Source organism: Malus domestica, chromosome 02 (assembly GCF_042453785.1).
Source record: "Malus domestica chromosome 02, GDT2T_hap1".
Lineage (NCBI taxonomy): Eukaryota > Viridiplantae > Streptophyta > Magnoliopsida > Rosales > Rosaceae > Malus > Malus domestica.
Genome location: NC_091662.1, coordinates 718,403 through 735,895, shown reverse-complemented (window position 1 = coordinate 735,895; position 17,493 = coordinate 718,403). Strand labels below are relative to the sequence as shown.

The window sequence follows — 17,493 nt, the reverse complement described above, 5'->3', positions numbered from 1 at the left end:
CCAACAATTGATTGCATTTACCATGGGAAGCAAGGGCGCAAAGTGGTGCAGCGTGGAACTGTCACATCCCGGCCCGGGGTCCACCACATTCCGGACCCGCTCCACCACCGTAGCACGATATTGTCCGCTTTGGGCCCGATCACGCCCTCACGGTTTTTGTTTCTAAGAACTCACGAGCAACTTCCCAGTGGGTCACCCATCATGGGATTGATCTTGCGCAAGTCCCATCATGGGATTGATCTTGCGCAAACTCGCTTAACTTCGGAGTTCCGATGGAACCAAAAGCCAGTGAGCTCCCAAAATGCCTCGTGCTAGGTAGGGATGAGAATATACATATAAGGATCACTCCCCTCGGCAATGTGGGATCTTACAGGAACAGCTCAGGAACTCTTCAATTTCTAAATGCTTCGGTTCCAAAACAGAACACAATTTGGGTTCAGGTAGATCACACTATTTGAACATACAAATCTTTACATACTACAGCTACAGGAATAACAAAAGCATAGCACGATCCTACCAATATCGGAATCCTACCAATATAAGAACAAAGGTTCCGAAAAGTAATAATGTGACGTATGGACCTTGATATTAGCATCTGTAAAATTTGAACCATTACCATTTTCACAAACGTTATTGTACAACAAGGAAATAATGTTCGCTATCAAGTAACAAGATACCAAACGAGAGTGTATAACAAGTCTAAGTGTCTTCATAATGATATGTTTGTTCACATTACAAATAAGACAGTATTCCTTTCTCTTAGACCTTACCATCAATCAGTTTCTACCGAGTGGGAGAGATCTGCAAGAATATGTTTCCTTGAAGTCCTTCTTCCTTGACGACGTGAAGATGGACGCATATACTTCCTTAGTAGCATTAGCAGGGGCCATATCCACCGCCTTGAACCTCTTCGCCCCACCATTACTTGCATCCTTCACATTAGCCCCACCATTCACACCCTTCCCATTTACCTCTACCTTTGCCGAAGCCTTCTGCACAGCCTTAGCATCAATGCCATGCTTGGTACCACTCAACCGGGAGGCCTCCAAACCCACACCTTCTTCCTCTCCATTCACACCAGAATCCCCGTTTTTGGTCTTCTTCACCTTCTTCACTCTCCCTTTCGCCTTCTCGGCCTCCATCCTCTCCCTCAACTCCGCAACTTCCTCTTCATTCCCATTAATCACAATCTTATCCGCCTCCGAACATCCCACATGACAAACAAGGCAAGTCGACGACTTTATCTCCTTCATAGCCTTTGAACTCAACACATGCCCGCAAGTTTTTAATCCCACAAACTTACACTTACCATTGAACTCGACCCCGGTAATGGGGCACTGAAACCGCGGCCCGGCAACCGATTGGCGATTGAATTCAGCCCCGGTAATTGGGGTAAGATGAATACTGATCATGTCCTTCAACCCCTTTATATGCCCAAACGCCTTGGGCACCTTCTTCCCCAGCAACGCCTCCACAAGAGCCTCCTTGTTAAAAACATTCCCCAGAAAATCCATCACGCACGGCTCCTTCAATGGCTCGTTCGACAGCGCGCAATTGAGCCACTTCGAAAGCCTCTGCTCGTTCGGGTCGACCTTATCAGGCTTCTTCTCCGCGTACATTTTGAGATAGCAGTCGCGAGACTCTGCCCCCGTCGCGCCGCCATCGCCGCCGCCTCCAAGAGCTCTAATCCGTAAAATTAGAGTAGAAAGCGGGGTAATTTGAGAATCGAGAAGCGGAGTGGAGTCGTTTAGGGGCTTACCATTGAGGGTGAAGTAAAGCGATGGCAGGGCATGGGAGAAAATTGAGAGCTTGAGGTGGCGGAGTGTTGGGGTCTGAATTGGGGATAGGGTTAGGGTTTGGGTTGGTATTTGCAGATCGGGAGATTGGAGGAAGATTTGGAAATTTTGAAATTTGGGATGCATCGTGACCTTGCTGGTGAAAGTGATTTGCGGATTGGGAAATTAGGGTTTCAAGATTGAAGATTTCGGAGGGAAAATTACAGGAATGGGGAGACAAACCTGTCGAATTTGGGGATTTATAAGTTTGGATTTGGAATGAGAGAGATCGGAGGATCGTGAAGTCGGTGATGAAGTCCTCAAATGAGGGGTAGAATAGTAACTTCAGGGTAGGGGTTTTAGGGTTCTTTCGATATAAAGCTCCGAACTTTGAACGCTCGCCGTCGTCTTCCATTCACTTGTCTTGCCGCCTCCCTCGCAGCTGTGCGTCTCCGCCACCTCCATTATCAAGGTTAGTGTTTATCTCTCTATGTTTCCGATCACATTTCATCCCTAAGTGAATGGAAATCCCTAAAATCCCTACAATCTGAAAATCCCTAAAATTTGAGATCTGAAAATCCCCTGATGGGCAATTTGAGTTCTGTGCTTTTTCACGAAAGCAACAAATTTATCCCCCAATTCGAAGTAACATTTTCATATCTTAGGGTTTGTGATATTGTTTTGCAGGTTTTTACTGGCATTGTTGTAAGATTTGTATAGATTTCAGTGACAGAGCTTGTAGGTTTGGTAATTGTATATTTTACTGAAATATTTTATCCGGCTGACATCGCTTTTGTTGATTTCGTGTTACCAGGGTTTGTAATTTCTATCGGCCCCAAAAAATGTCAGGGTATGTAGTCATTTGTATTTCCAATTCTCTGTACTTGTTTTTCGCTGTAAATATCGAATGTATGCTATAATGGAGGATGCAAATACTTTTAGAGATCAAAGTTTGTTTCCGATTGCTTGTCCTGAGCACTAGCGTAAATTTATTATTGAAAACTTTAACGAAAAACTCCAGTACTGTTCATTTTAATAAAAAACCACATTTTTACACTAAAACGTCAATCCTGGTTCTATTCATATTACCTTTATTTTGTCCTTACCATTAAAACTCAAAGTTTTCAAGCCTTTTCATTAGTTTCCTTTTGTTAAAATGTAGGATGCAAAGGTTGTTAGAGATCAAAGCTTGTTCCCGATTGCTTGGCCCAAGCATTAGTGTAGGTTTATCTATTGTACTGGTGAACCTCCTTTTGCCGATTTGATTAAAGCAAGAGGACACGATATTAGTCTAGTTATGTGAGAGCTGTTGGATTAGGAATCCAAATTTTCAGAATCCGTAGCGAACTTCTGAATTCTAGTTAATGTCTATAGCAGCCTTTTGGTTTCGACTGTGGGAATGTCATGGATGAGCGTGTGAAGGCTTAATTCAGTTGTATGTTTTAGATTTTGTGTTTCTACTCCATACTTGTTTTCACTTACTGGACAGTCCGATAGTGGGATATGGCAGTCTATCATACGCGTTCTTTATTTCTCAGTTTGATATACTTGATATATGTTGGTGTGTCATGTGTGGTATGGCAGCGTGTTTAATATTACTTCATTTTATTGATTGTACAGAGAAGAAGAGGTGGTTGTTCCAGCTGCCGAACCTGTTGCTGCTGCTGCAGCTCTAGGCGAACCCATGGACCTTCTGACCGCACTGCAACTTGTGCTGAGGAAGTCATTGGCTCATGGTGGGCTCACACGTGGACTCCATGAAGGTGCAAAGGTCATCGAGAAGCACGCTGCACAGCTCTGTGTTGTAGCTGAGGACTGTGACCAGGCTGATTACGTTAAGCTTGTCAAGGCTCTATGTGCTGACCATAACGTTAAACTGATGTCAATTCCTAGTGCTAAAACTCTTGGAGAATGGGCCGGTGTAAGTGAAAATCAATTGACATAGAAGTTTTGTTAGTTTTAGCTCTTAACGCAAAGTAACTATTTCCATGTGTTAAACATTTAGTTTGTTTGTATTTTTTCTTCAACTTATTGATATTTTTATACCGTCTCCACGCAGCTTTGCAAGATTGATTCAGAAGGAAAGGCAAGAAAGGTGGTTGGTTGCTCGTGCGTCGTTGTGAAGGTATATATAACATTCATTCGAGTGCATACATTACTACATTTCCGGTGTTATGTCTTGAAGCTAAATCTCCGAAATATCTTGCATCTGGTAGAAAAACATCCATCCGAAAATTTGGTGTTCCACTAACTACATAACTGCATTTTTTCGAGATTTTCGAAAATTTGTATTTCTATACCATACGTTCTTATGGCACCACCAAATTTGATTATTCCTTGTATTCTGTTTGTTTACTTAATTGCGTTTTGTTTCGCAGGATTTTGGCGAAGAATCGGAAGGCCTTCATGTTGTTCAGGAGCACATTAAGTCCCATTAAATTAGAAAACAGTTTGCCCCATTTCGATTTGGGTATGATGTTCTTTAGGTAGAAGTGGAATTGAGTAACTTTCCTTTCAGATTATCGAAACATATGATGTTTTGTCCGTCTTTACCTCTCTGTCCGGAATTGAAGAAATTTTCTGTGTCGTTTCTTTATTTGATCTGCGTTTTTATTAAAGAAAACTAATGAAAATAACTTGAAAATTTTAAATTTTTATGATAATGACAAAATAAAGGGTAAAGGAAATAGTACCAAGATTGATTTTTTAATGTGAAAATGTGGTTTTTCGTTAAAGTGAACAGTACCGGGAGATTTGGTTCGGTTGGGTTGGTTTTGATCGACGGTGAAACATGCTTACATGAAATGATCGAAACCAACCCAACCGATCCAAATCATTTCTTTGTTTTGAAGTTTTACTTGTAAGTGAGATGTCATAGGTTCGATTCTCGCTAAAGGCAAATATGAATCACATTATTATTGAGTCTTAGTCTACTGTCCTACCCCTTTAGTGCAAAAGTATCGTTTATTCAAAAAAAAAAAAAAAAAAAAAAACAGTAATGGGAAACGTAGTTTATCTTTTAAGTATTGGTTTAGTAGAAATCGGGGATTTGAGTCCAATTTTCTCCAATCTCGTATTTATAAAAGAAAAAAAAATGGAAATTTGATACTAGTCGACCCAGTTGCGCTAATGGGCGGCCGGATCTCCAAATGTAATGGGCTATTATTAAAAAGTTTGCTATCGAACTCATTGAGTGAAAATGTTAGAATTCTCACTTGTGAATTAAGAAAAATATCATTAAAACGTAGTAATAACAAAAAGAAGCAAAGCATCAAAATTTATAGGAACGTGATTAATCTTGGGCTTGGGCCCGACATTGTGACACAACAAAAGCAAATAAATTATTAAAGCCCAAGGGTATTATAGTAATTGGGTTAAGTGTTTTAGGGTTTATGCAGATTCCATGTGAGTTATAAGCTCGGCTCCTGCCTCATTAGCCTTCTCCCGCAGGATACAGTGGTGCCGCTTTCAGGATTTCGATCTTCACCTCACAACCACCGTCGAGGTCAGCGCTGCGTTCAGTTGCATTTTCTTCTGATTTAAACTTTACAATTATATCTTGGTTAAGAATTGTGTGTGAAAGCCTGGGAATTTTAACCGAAAATTGAAAGAATAAAAAAAGATGATTAGGGTTTAAAGATTATCAAAAATCTGATATTTATTCGAATGAGATTTGATTTCTTTGTTTTTTCACGAAATCTATAAAATTTCTGGGGAAATTGGAAGTTACAATCTCTATGTCCGAGCATTTGGACACTAAACGTAGCAGCACCAATTTCCTTGGCAAGTTTGAAGGGTTATGATTTTATTGGCAGGTTTTATTGCTCTATGCTTGTTTAGATTTCAGTATTTGAGCTTGGAAGTCTTGTAATTGTTGTATCTCTCACTGAATTTTATTTAATCTGGCTGATTTATCATCTGTTTTCTCATGTCATCAGGGCTTTTCGTTTCAACCGACCCGAAACATGTCAGGGTATGTGGACATTTTGTTTTCTGATTCTCTACTTATGGAATATTTGTTATATAAGAAATGCAAATAGTTTTAGAGAACGATGGGTGATCCTGATTGGTTGTCCTGAGCAGTAGTTTAAATTTATGTTTTATACCGATGAAGTGTTTTCACCGGTTTACTACATATCGTAATGATGGGACGCGTTATTAGTTTAATTTGAGGAGAGCAGTGGGGGGTCAGGAGTCCAGAATCTCAGATTTCCGGGGGAACTTCTGTGTTGTAGTTATTTGCCTGTAGGGGCCATTTGGTTTCGACTTTGGGTGCATGTCATGGGTGAGTGAGTGAAGGCTTGTTTTAGTTGTGTTTTAGCTTGTGTGTTTCCGATACAAGTGTTCTCCATTTAATGTTGTATGTTGCCCCATGAAAGAAATATAAGAAGCTTTTGTAAGCTGTACTTAGTCTTTTTTCTTTGCTAGTCACCTTAGGAATTGAGGTTGCACTCTCGAATCCTGATTTCTTCATTGATCCTTTAAACTAGGACTTTACTGGCTGGATAGTGCTTGCATATTGCAGTCTATCGTAGGCATTTTTTTTCTCAGTTATGACATCCTTTATATATATTCGGTTCGGTATGTCTAATGTTCCTTCAATATATTGGTTGTACAGAGATGAAGAAGTTGCTGTTCCTGTTGCTGAGCCTGTTGCAGTTCCTGCAGCTCTAGGTGAACCAATGGACCTTTTGACAGCCTTGCAACTTGTGTTGAGGAAGTCATTAGCTCATGGGGGGCTCACTCGTGGACTCCACGAGGGTGCAAAGGTCATTGAGAAGCATGCTGCACAGCTCTGCGTTGTAGCTGAGGACTGTGACCAGGCTGATTATGTTAAGCTGGTCAAGGCACTATGTGCAGACCATAATGTTAAACTGATGTCAATTCCTAGTGCTAAAACTCTTGGAGAATGGGCCGGTGTAAGTAAAAATCAATTGAAATATAGAAATTTCGTTAGTTTTTGTTTTTTCATCAAAGTATTTATTATCATTTGTTTGTCATTTTAGTTTGCTCCGATATTTTCACCTATCTTTCGCCCCAGTTTGTTGCTTTTCCCAATATTTTTCAATTGTTCCACAATTATCCTCACTTTGTAGCAATACTTTGGAGTGGTTGTACATCCCAATTAACTAAAATGTCTCTGTCAATTTGCTTATGATCTGATGACTTCCATTGTGGGCGGGGCAACTGGATTTTTCTAGTATTCAATGTTTTATAATATTCAATCATGGGAAGGTCTTTAAATGGTTTCTAATGTTCAAGCCCTATTTCATTGTTTCCATTTTCCGTTCAGCATATTAATTTTTGTCTTGTTGCCCATGTTTATGGATCTTTCTGAACCCGTTGTTAATTCTATACTGTCTGCTCACAGCTTTGCAAGATTGATTCAGAAGGAAAGGCAAGAAAGGTTGTCGGTTGCTCCTGTGTTGTTGTGAAGGTATTGAGAACAGTCGGTTGAGTGCATGAGATTTACTGCATTTCCGGTGTTATATATTGAAGCTGTCCCAAAAATAAATTTATAACTACATTTCTGGGACTTTCTTAAACTACATAACTGTACTAGTACACACTCTTAGGGAATCTTTGTACTTATTTACCGGACTTGCTCTTAGCACTTGCCAAATTTAATTATTCCTCCCATGCTGTTTGTTCACTTGCCTTGTTGCATTTCGTTTTTCAGGATTTCGGTGAAGAATCAGAAGGCCTCCATGTTGTTCAAGAGCACCTCAAGTCCCATTAAATTATAAAAGTTCTGCTTTCGGGCCGATGTTCCCTAGATGTCCTTAAGACCTCTTTAATATCTGGTTATGATGTCAGTGGTATGTCCCAATCTTATATTACTGTGGCTTTGTTATAAGATTTTGATTCGAGCATGTTATTTAAGTAGTGACTTGAGTATCGCCCGAAGGAGTTTTACAATTTTGTAACTGTTTTTCACTTCAAATGAAAAATTATCGTCGATTTGACATGCTTGATTGTATTGTTGATGTTGAGGTTGTAAGCAAATCTTGGCTGCCGTTTTATGCTATAACACGGCGTTTCTTTTGTGGACCATATAGAATTTGAAGCTCATCAGCCTCAGGTTTGTTATCTTGATGGTTTTTTTCTTCCCCATCCCAATTGAGTAGTGGTCCATAAAAGGTAATGTTATATCCTGGAGTGGTCAGACTAGTGGCTCTCAGGCATGCCTGATGCCCGTGTGTGAACCACATTTGCATTCAAGGTTCAGCCATTATCTCCATAGACTCTGGGTAGGACTCATCATTCCTAACGAAAAGTTCAAAAAAAACTCTAGTTTTAATGAAAAATGATAAATAAAGGTGTAGTGAATAATATCAGAAAAAGGTAAAAATACAGTTTTGCGTTAAAAGTGAACAATATCGGGAGTGTTTCGTTAAAACTTCTTATATTCAATGTATGTCAAAGGAAGAAATGAAAAAAAACAGTGACTTGGAAGGTAGAAGGTTTATGCACGTTAAGCAAACTTATCCTTTCTAACTGTTTCAATAGGATAACATAAAATAAGAAGAAATAAGATTCTTTTATGACTAATTCGTTTGTGAAAAATCGTTCACTAGCTTTTTTTTAAGTCAACACTGTTGCCTTGAAAAGTTTTTAAATAATTCTTAACAAGCGGTTTTTGCTTAAACACGTTTGTTAGAACAAAATTTTCCTTAAAAATTGAAGTGTTTCATAAAATAGCAATGTTTTGGAGAAGCACCCGACACTTCCAAACATACCCATAAGCTCATAAATGAAAAATTGAATGACAATAACCCCTTATTGAGATTCTCTCTGGATCTTTGTGTTCAGAGCCTAAGGATTTGGATATTTGGGCTGTTGAAGTTTGAGAGAGAGATCCAGACTGTTGGTTTGTGTGAAGTGGGTCAATGGCATAAGCTAATGAGGGTTGTAAGTTTTAAAATGAGTTATCTAGATCTCTAGATTCGTCTGCTCCGGACACAGAAGTTCGAAGAGGATCCCAGCTCCATAAGCCTTCCATAAGCCTATCCCTTCAAAGATGGTGTAGAAACTTTTACATATCCAATGGGGACACAGAAGTTCTGAGAGGATCCCAATTCCATAAGCCTATCCCTTCAAACATGGTGCAGAAACTTTTACATATCCAATGGAAAAAGAAAAGGGGTTTCGCTTTTTGCAAGTTGCCACAACCAAACCAATAACGAAAGTGTGGCCTAAAACTAAACCACTTGGGTCTTGGAGTTGGGGATATAACTGAAAAAAAAAACAAACGTTTCGGTTTCTGCCATGCTTTCTGACAAACCCATTCGTTTCCGGAGTCACCACCACTGGTTGTTACGTCCAATAAGAAACCCTAGCCAACTGCAAATGAGCAGTGAATGAGACCCCCATAAAGAAAAGATAATGGGATAAACTTTGGATGTGAGAGGTTGCTATCAGTAAAGGAGCACATATTTTGTTAGGTTTTTCACTCATAATATAATACGGATAAAAGATATCAAACGATAACCAAATACGTATGAAAATATGGAATCTATCAGGAAACATAGAAAAATGTCAAAGGTTATTAATTGGATAATATGAAGACAACCACCCTAATTGATAACAAAATTAGAAAATACCCTCAAAACTTACCGCGGAGTTTTGACCTAGTAAATGATGGATTTGGAGCTTATAGCTTAAAACTTGAGTTTTGTTGCTTAATAATGTGCAAAACTTACAACGCAGTTTTGGCCTAATAAACGATAGAATTTGGAATTTGGGGCCTAAATTTGCAAAACTTGAATTGTTGTTTCTAGGCTTTACGTCTGTCAAGCTATTTTTCCAATGTCATCTGTGTATACGTCAATTTGAGAACAATATATTTGCAATGTCATCTTTTAGTTGTTAGCTGCGAATGTATTTGCCAAAAATGATGTGACCGAGCTTATTTACTCATTTACTTTACACAAGTGATAGTAAGAGAGTGAGAATCAAACCATTGATTCACGGACTTAAAGCACTGGTCCTAAGGCCATCTCCAACCGAAGGGTCCAGAGGGCCAGAGGGCCGAAAATAGCCCTAAAACCGTCTCCAACCGAGGGCTAGGCCAGAGGGCTCGGGAATCTGGGAGGGCCCCACGGGATCGGAGAGGGCTGGAGGGCTGGAGGGCTGGCTGGCTGGCTATTTTTTTTTTAATGTTTCTTATTTCTGTCGGTTATAACCGACATAAATAATATATATTATATTATTTCTGTCGGTTACAACCGACAGAAATAACATTTTGAATTCAAACTTCCAACGGCTAGCGCCACTAGCCGTTGTAAATCCTTTTTTTTTTTTTATGAATTTAAACCTTTTTTTTTTATGAATTTAAACCTTTTTTTTTTCTTTTTTTTTCTATAACTTCCTATAACTTCTATTTTACAAAATTTGTTTCAATTTTTTTTAATTCAATTTTTTTCCTATAACTTATATTTTACAAAATTTGGTTCATATTTTTTTTTCATATAACTTCTATTTTACAAAAAAAATTTCATATTTTTTTTTTAAATTCCATTTTTTCCTATAACTTCTATTTCACAAAATTTGTTTCATATTTTTTTTAAATTCTATTTTTTTCCTATAACTTCCTAAGCCATTATACAACATTAAATTAAATTAAGTAACATGAAACAACATTAAACAATATGAAACAACATTAAATAACATTAACCGACATAAAAATTATACAACACTAACCAACATGATTTTTAAATAAAATTAAGTTGTAGTTTTTAAATAATAAATTATGTTTGGCCCTATGGCCCTTTGGCCCTCGGTTGGAAACGGAGGCAAATATGGCCCTGTACTGTTCATTAAAATATTAATATCTTGGAGAATCTTGGAGGGCCAGAGGGCTAAAACGAGCCCTCTGGCCAGCCATCGGTTGGAGATGGCCTAAAAGCCCCTTGCAGATTCTTATTAAACTCGTTATTCTATTTTATCTATGAAGAATTAGACTCGACCGCGGGTTAATGTTGTTAGATTGATTAATTAATTTGTACATATATAATTAAGATCCCATGCATACTTCAAACAATAAGACGTTGCGTACACATGTAGCTATACTTTTGCAGGAGGAGTCTGCAAAAAGATTCGAGGGAGAGATGATCCCAATTGTGGAACACGTTGACAACATGCAAGAACCATTGATGATGCCAAATTTGCCAATGCAATGTCAAGCAGCCCTCTCTCTCGGAGGACAAAATTAGCATTGTGATTATCGATCCTCCTTAATAACTGGTAGTTGGTTTTATCTACTAAATCCAAGCTAATCCCTCCGTAATACCCGTAACATCTTACAAGTATATGTTTTAATCACTAGATTAGTTATATATAATGCGGCCATTTAGAACTAATCTCATTACACAAATATTAAATTTTTTTTTTAATTTGTTCTAGATTTAGCTAGAAGAAAAATAATGGCTCAACTTTTCTCCAGTTTTCATGTTTTAGCTGATACAAATGGCATCATTAAACTCAGCTTTCAGCAGGTTTCAGTACTCCTTATACTCTCTCTCCCTCTCTCTCTCTCTCTCTCTCTCTCTCTCTCTCTCTCTCTCTCTCTCTCTCTACTTATCTCTTTCTGGCTTTGCGTAATTAATTAGCTCCTCCTCCAATCACTGATTAATTAGAGTGCCCTTGTTCATGTATGCACCAATGCAATTTAATTTGTTAATTACTGTTCTGCAATTTCTTCATGTTGATTTGTTTTCGGTTTTTCGTTTTTAATTTTTAGTTTTTCCTCTACATAATTATTTAAACCATATCACTTCCAATATAGGTAGGTGGCAACCGTGGTGTATCTACTTCTTCTTATTTGCCTAACCGCAGTGTCCTTCGAATTCTCTCATACAAAACCAGTTCTTATTCAGGTAGGGCTTGAAGGTCCTAATAATCATGTTTATATAATAAATGCATAATGTATATGTATATGTATGTATATATGTGTTCAACAACTTCATGCAGGCGTGTATACAGGAGTAGTAGATGCAACAGCTCTTCCTTCCCTTCGTTTTCTTTACACAACTATATATAAACCCTAATTTAGAATTCCAAACTCCTCGATCGCCTTCTTAAACTAAAACCCTTATATATAGTCTTTCTCTGTTAAGGTTCAAGTTTGTTGACAACTACACAAATCGAATATCAACCGTATGGTAGATGCATCGACAAGATCAATAACATTGATCTACTTTTAAATTATTTACAAATTCAAAACACCCCATTTTAACATCGTGGTACAAGTGAAGATGGTAACTGGTAGTTGCCTAACCTTGATACGATAGCGTGCATAAACTGTAGTAGTTGCCTAACCTTGATAGGATAGTGTGCTTTGCCCATCCTCTTGCCCTAATCTATGATTTTTAATTGTATCACACTTTAGGCATGTATCAAGTTAAATGGTAACTTTTAAAATTGAAAATTATTATACACTAAGCGGAACATTATCGTCACGTAATATGATCAGTTCACAAGTTCAAAATAGGTAGCTAGATAATATATTTATGCTTCCAAGGTACATGCTAAAAATGATTATTGATTCATAAATTAGCACAAAAACTGGCTATATTATCTTGGATGATCCAGTCGTGCTTCTGGTTTCCATTCCCATCATCATATTGATGATAAATCACCTCGCGCTCTGTAATTAAGAATTTGGAGTCCATGTCATGTTGAAGGTAAGGTAACGCTATGATTCTTGCTCAAAAAAAAAAAAAAACCCCAAATGTTTCGAGTTATAGGCTCATCCAACCCGGCTGCATTCATCAATCGCCCGTTCAACTAAACTAATTATACTACGTAATTGTATTTTAATAACACAATAATTACCCTACAAGTGTGAAAATATAGCGTTTACGTATACGAAAAAAAAATTGTGGCCCAAAAAATTCAACAGCAGTTAAAAGCCGCGGAGAGCACGAGGCTAACTAATTTTCGAAACTTCGTGTATATTTTCAACTGTCAGAAACAAGAAAAACATAGAGCTGCCACAGAAGAAAAAGAACCAAAAATTGCAGAGCAGTAAAAAGCTTACTTGTCAAACCTTAAAACCACCTAACAAAAATCCGTCCCAATTCACAGAACAAAGCGTGGCTCACCTTCCCCTTATATAAAACCCCACCAAACCACAGCCCATAAACCACCAAACTCCATATTACCACACACTCACTTCTCACTCCTCATCCTTTCATAAAAACCAGAGTGATATTGTTATATTCTCTCAAGTTTTCAGATAACTTAGAGGAGGAAAACGTGTTGGTTTTCTGGGTTTTTTGGGAGATTTGGTATTTGAATATTTGAGAAAAGAGTAATGGCTGGGAGTGGATTGTTTGCAGAGATTGTTGATGGAGAAGCATACAAGTATTATGCTGATGGGGAGTGGAAGAAATCATCTTCTGGTAAACTTGTTCCCATCATCAACCCTACCACTAGAAAGGTCCACTACAAGGTTCAAGGTAATGTTCATCTTCTTTCATGGTTTTCATTCGGATAGCGATTTTCGCGCTTCAATTTTAGTTATCTGCACTTCAAACTGAATATTTTACAATTTTATGTGTGCTAAATTGAATATTTGACTATTTTTCTTTGTATTTGATGTTAAACGAGGAGTGTTAAAATCATTAGTCTATAAATTTTGAGTTGTTGGTCTGTTTTTATTCTGGTTTTGGCGTTCTAGGTTTGGTCATATGCACTTCAAATTGAATATTGTTATTTTAAAAAAAGTTCAGTTGCACTTCAAATTGAATATTTTATAAGTTTTCCTCCATTCCCGCACAAGAAGTGTAGATGCTAAACGAGGAGTGTTATAATCATTGTCCTTTCAATTTGAATGGTTGCTCTGGTTTTTGTTACGTTTTTCATTTTTACAGCTATTTAACAATTACCCTTTGTTTGGCTGTGGCAGCTTGTACACAGGAAGAGGTTAACAAGGTCATGGAGACCGCGAAAATCGCACAGAAGACATGGGCTAAGACCCCGCTTTGGAAGCGGGCCGAGCTCCTTCACAAGGCTGCTTCTATCCTCAAAGAACACAAAGCTCCAATTGGAGAGTCACTGATTAAAGAAATTGCTAAACCTGCTAAAGATGCTATCACAGAGGTTGATAACTTGTTCTCTATCTTCTTAGTAAATTAAAAAAACACTCCGACAACTATAAGTTTATACAAAAACTCTTGTCATGTTCTAATTCGGTTTTAGTCGCGAAATTTGTTTGATGACTTCGTTAATAAGTCGGCAAGTTGTTTTTCTAAACCTTTGAATTGAAGGTTTTTATCTTAAAATGCAACATTATCAAGAGCTTATATGTGAGAAATAATTTTTTGGAAACTGATATGGAAATTTTGGGTTCTGTGAAGGTTGTGAGGTCTGGAGATTTGGTGTCTTACTGTGCCGAAGAAGGGGTTAGGATTCTCGGGGAAGGGAAGTTCTTGGTGTCTGATAGTTTCCCGGGAAATGACAGAACAAAATATTGCTTAACTTCCAAGGTATCTTTATTTTTCAAGTACTTTTTAGTTTTAGTTTACCTATCTACTGTTTACTGATGAGTTTTCACAATATCTTTTGCGTGTACTGTTGCTGCAATATAATTGTAGATTCCACTCGGCGTGGTTCTAGCCATTCCACCATTTAACTATCCTGTCAACCTTGCTGTCTCAAAAATTGCTCCTGCGCTGATCGCTGGAAACGCCCTTGTGCTCAAGCCCCCAACTCAGGTATTAGTTACGAATCTTCAAAATTATACACTGGTTCAGAAGTTCTTACTAGATAGTAAGACATTGTGTTCGAGACTCAGTAATTCCCTCGCTGTTTGATTCCACACATCTTTTGCACTGACCTGAGTATAACTTCTCCGAAAATCATTGCCACTACGTAAATTCATGCAAAAATGTATTTTGAATGACAGAACTGCTTACAAAATTCTTTCAAAAACACTTGATAAAAGATTTATGTTTGATGATCTCTTTAACTTCACGGAAGACTAATTTGTACCCGTAAGTTTCCTTCTAGGGTGCTGTTTCTTGCCTTCATATGGTGCATTGCTTCCACCTGGCTGGATTTCCCAAAGGCCTTATTAGCTGTGTCACTGGGAAAGGATCTGAGATCGGCGACTTCCTTACCATGCATCCTGGAGTGGACTGCATTAGGTAATCCCAGATTGATTTCTTCGATACCACAATAGGCTCCCTTTCCTTGTCTATCGTTACTCAATGATGGATCCCGGTTTTTCAGCTTCACTGGTGGTGACACCGGCGTTGCAATTTCGAAGAAGGCAGGCATGATCCCTCTTCAGATGGAGTTGGGAGGAAAAGATGCATGCATTGTGCTTGAAGATGCCGACCTAGATTTGGTCGCGGCAAACATAATAAAGGGAGGCTTTTCTTACAGGTGAAGAAATTAATTGTGTTAGTCTCATTCTTTCTGCTGCAATCCATAATACCTGACTAACAATATATTTTCATATTTGCTTGACAACGCACATTTGTAACAGTGGTCAAAGATGTACTGCTGTTAAGGTTGTCTTGGTGATGGAATCCGTTGCTGATGCCCTCGTCGCGAAAGTGAATGCACGAGTGGCGAAATTAACTGTTGGTCCACCAGAGGAGAACAGTGACATCACTCCCGTAGTCTCAGAATCATCTGCGAATTTTATTGAAGGTTTGGTTGTGGATGCAAAACAGAAAGGAGCAACATTTTGCCAAGAGTACAAGAGAGAGGGCAACCTTATCTGGCCTTTGTTGTTAGATAATGTCAGGCCGGATATGAGAATCGCGTGGGAAGAGCCATTCGGTCCAGTCTTGCCCGTTATTAGGATTACTACGGTAGAAGAAGGAATCCACCATTGCAATGCCAGTAATTTCGGCCTCCAGGTAACATTGATTTCCTTCGGAATCCACCATTTCATGCTTGCTTTAACTCAGAAAATATTAACCCGTGTGTAAAAAAATACAGGGCTGTGTGTTCACAAAGGACATCAACAAGGCCATTTTGATTGGTGATGCAATGGAGACGGGAACTGTTCAAATAAACTCCGCACCTGCTCGTGGACCAGATCATTTTCCGTTCCAGGTAACCCTTTAAAAGTCCGGAAAATTGGTTTTGGAAATGATTTCCGCCTTCTTTTTTATCCTTCTACACAATTGTTTATTTTGTCCTTTGATTCTCCTTTATCGACAGCCGGAATTTCGTTCCAAGGACGTCATGTTGACGATTTTTATGAATGATTTATTTGACAGGGCATAAAGGACAGTGGAATTGGCTCACAAGGAATCACCAACAGCATCAACATGATGACCAAGATCAAGACCACTGTAATCAACTTGCCAACCCCTTCTTACACCATGGGTTAGTGACAGTGTTAATAACGAATCGGGTGATAATATAGTAATCGAAGCTACTTAATGTCGTTGTAGTAGCGGATTTAGTAAAATGTGTAAGTGAATTTTTAGGCTGCAGACTATAAAAATGTGTCATCGTCGGACAAATGGAGTTGAGAAAAAGAGAATAATGGGCAATACCCTTATTGAAAGGCTGCATCACGCGATTATTACATGATGTTTTAAGCTCCTGCAATAACTTTAAGCTTCTCTTCTGTACCTGATGAAGTTGGAGACTTGGTCAATAAGAACTGAGAGACTTGTATTACTTTTTAGTTTTTGTAAGCATATAAGTACATATATTAGCCAAGTACTGCTTTGATCCTTGGTGTCTTGGGCATGATTTGAGGTTCACAACCCTTTAGTTTGGGCCTTATTCTGTGAGGTCTCAAACCTTTAGCACACTTTTGGGCTGGTTACGGAAAAAACCAAACACAGAACTTTCGTCTAACCGTTTTTAAGTAATTGAGCTACAAGCGCTTTGCGATGAGCAGTCATTTTGTAATTACTTGGGACTTACTGTCTTTTTCTTAAGGTGCTTTTGAGCCTTATCCTTGAGCTTCACCACGTCGTATATGCAATAAAGATAATTAGCTAATTCATAAACTTATCTTTGTCATCTTCACTAATACTAATTAGTAATTCTAGGGTAAGTACGTAATGTGGACGTAAAAATGCACTTAGGTGCACTGAGATTGGTTAGTGAAACGCATGCTTAGAGTGTTTGGTGACTAATTAACGAAAAGATGAAATGCATGCCTATTGCTTAGGTGGGTTTTTCTTTTACAAAAACTCTTTTTGTTTAACATAGCAATATTCTAATCTGGAGGATAAGGATTCAAAATTAATTGTAAGGGGGTGTGTACATTGTCCTGACCAACTAGTTTGATCAACATCTACGCAAATTGGGTAGCTATGAATATTGGAGTGGAATATGCTGGTTTAGGCTCCCAAATAAAGTTCTCTAGACATGTTCTTGTTCTTTAATTTGACATCCAAAAGTTTGACAAAAATTTCAGTGTATCAGTAATACGGTCCGGTACACTAAATATCATATTACAAATGGTTAAAAAAAAAAATTTCAAGTAACCAATATTATATTATAACACTTGGTATACCGAATCGTGTTCCAGCATACTACAAAATCTCTCCAAAAGTTTCTTCAATATTTTAAGCAGAACTTCCGAGAGTTGACTTCCGATAGTTGAAAACTGATCTGAATCCAGCCAATGCTGCATAATTCATATACAGTTCCAAAAAATAAAAATGAAACGAATAAGAAAGTTTCTGATGACGATGTGATTGCAGTTGAAATTTTTATACGCCAAATCAAATTC

General features: G+C 38.1%; 4 protein-coding genes across 6 annotated transcripts; 3 read left to right on the top strand and 1 right to left on the bottom strand.

The window, feature by feature from the left end:
* Nucleotides 1-588: 588 nt before the first annotated feature.
* Nucleotides 589-1,922, bottom strand: LOC103447069 (uncharacterized). The gene has a single exon (XM_008386245.4). The coding sequence runs from the start codon at nt 1,920-1,922 to the stop codon at nt 777-779; it is 1,146 nt and encodes a 381-aa protein (XP_008384467.2). The 3' UTR covers nt 589-776.
* Nucleotides 1,923-2,126: 204 nt separating this feature from the next.
* LOC103417956 (small ribosomal subunit protein eS12-like) lies at nt 2,127-4,371 on the top strand. Of its 2 annotated transcripts, none has more exons than XM_070805095.1 (5): nt 2,127-2,247; nt 2,590-2,848; nt 2,938-3,696; nt 3,835-3,900; nt 4,154-4,371. In XM_070805095.1, exons 3-5 carry the CDS (start codon nt 3,460-3,462, stop codon nt 4,211-4,213), a joined length of 363 nt encoding a protein of 120 aa, XP_070661196.1. In that variant the 5' UTR covers nt 2,127-2,247; nt 2,590-2,848; nt 2,938-3,459; the 3' UTR covers nt 4,214-4,371. The 2 variants fall into 2 exon arrangements, with proteins under 2 accessions (XP_070661196.1, XP_008354335.2); XM_008356113.3 differs by having other exon boundaries at nt 2,150-2,247; nt 2,590-2,625; nt 3,396-3,696.
* Nucleotides 4,372-5,158: 787 nt separating this feature from the next.
* Nucleotides 5,159-7,743, top strand: LOC103417955 (small ribosomal subunit protein eS12-like). The gene is made up of 5 exons (XM_008356112.4): nt 5,159-5,280; nt 5,714-5,748; nt 6,394-6,694; nt 7,147-7,212; nt 7,456-7,743. The coding sequence occupies exons 2-5, from the start codon at nt 5,741-5,743 to the stop codon at nt 7,513-7,515; spliced, it is 435 nt and encodes a 144-aa protein (XP_008354334.1). The 5' UTR covers nt 5,159-5,280; nt 5,714-5,740; the 3' UTR covers nt 7,516-7,743.
* A 5,121-nt stretch (nt 7,744-12,864) lies between these two features.
* On the top strand, nt 12,865-16,480 carry LOC103447094 (NADP-dependent glyceraldehyde-3-phosphate dehydrogenase). Of its 2 annotated transcripts, XM_029108448.2 has the most exons (10): nt 12,865-13,237; nt 13,687-13,880; nt 14,138-14,266; nt 14,375-14,494; nt 14,790-14,926; nt 15,012-15,167; nt 15,271-15,649; nt 15,732-15,848; nt 16,016-16,124; nt 16,229-16,480. In XM_029108448.2, the coding sequence occupies exons 1-10, from the start codon at nt 13,093-13,095 to the stop codon at nt 16,240-16,242; spliced, it is 1,500 nt and encodes a 499-aa protein (XP_028964281.1). In that variant the 5' UTR covers nt 12,865-13,092; the 3' UTR covers nt 16,243-16,480. The 2 variants fall into 2 exon arrangements, with proteins under 2 accessions (XP_028964281.1, XP_008384496.2); XM_008386274.4 differs by having other exon boundaries at nt 16,016-16,278.
* The last annotated feature ends 1,013 nt before the right edge of the window (nt 16,481-17,493 follow it).

Bases quoted from the DNA above. Each gene is read 5' to 3' on its own strand.
- LOC103447069 (XM_008386245.4), bottom strand. From the start codon at position 1,922: ATGCATCCCAAATTTCAAAATTTCCAAATCTTCCTCCAATCTCCCGAT.
- LOC103417956 (XM_008356113.3), top strand. The intron at 3,697-3,834 runs GTAAGTGAAAAT...GTCTCCACGCAG, and splicing joins CTCTTGGAGAATGGGCCGGT to CTTTGCAAGATTGATTCAGA. The intron at 3,901-4,153 runs GTATATATAACA...TTTGTTTCGCAG, and splicing joins GCTCGTGCGTCGTTGTGAAG to GATTTTGGCGAAGAATCGGA.
- LOC103417955 (XM_008356112.4), top strand. The intron at 6,695-7,146 runs GTAAGTAAAAAT...GTCTGCTCACAG, and splicing joins CTCTTGGAGAATGGGCCGGT to CTTTGCAAGATTGATTCAGA. The intron at 7,213-7,455 runs GTATTGAGAACA...TTCGTTTTTCAG, and splicing joins GCTCCTGTGTTGTTGTGAAG to GATTTCGGTGAAGAATCAGA.
- LOC103447094 (XM_029108448.2), top strand. From the start codon at position 13,093: ATGGCTGGGAGTGGATTGTTTGCAGAGATTGTTGATGGAGAAGCATAC. The intron at 14,267-14,374 runs GTATCTTTATTT...ATATAATTGTAG, and splicing joins AATATTGCTTAACTTCCAAG to ATTCCACTCGGCGTGGTTCT. The intron at 14,927-15,011 runs GTAATCCCAGAT...CCGGTTTTTCAG, and splicing joins CCTGGAGTGGACTGCATTAG to CTTCACTGGTGGTGACACCG.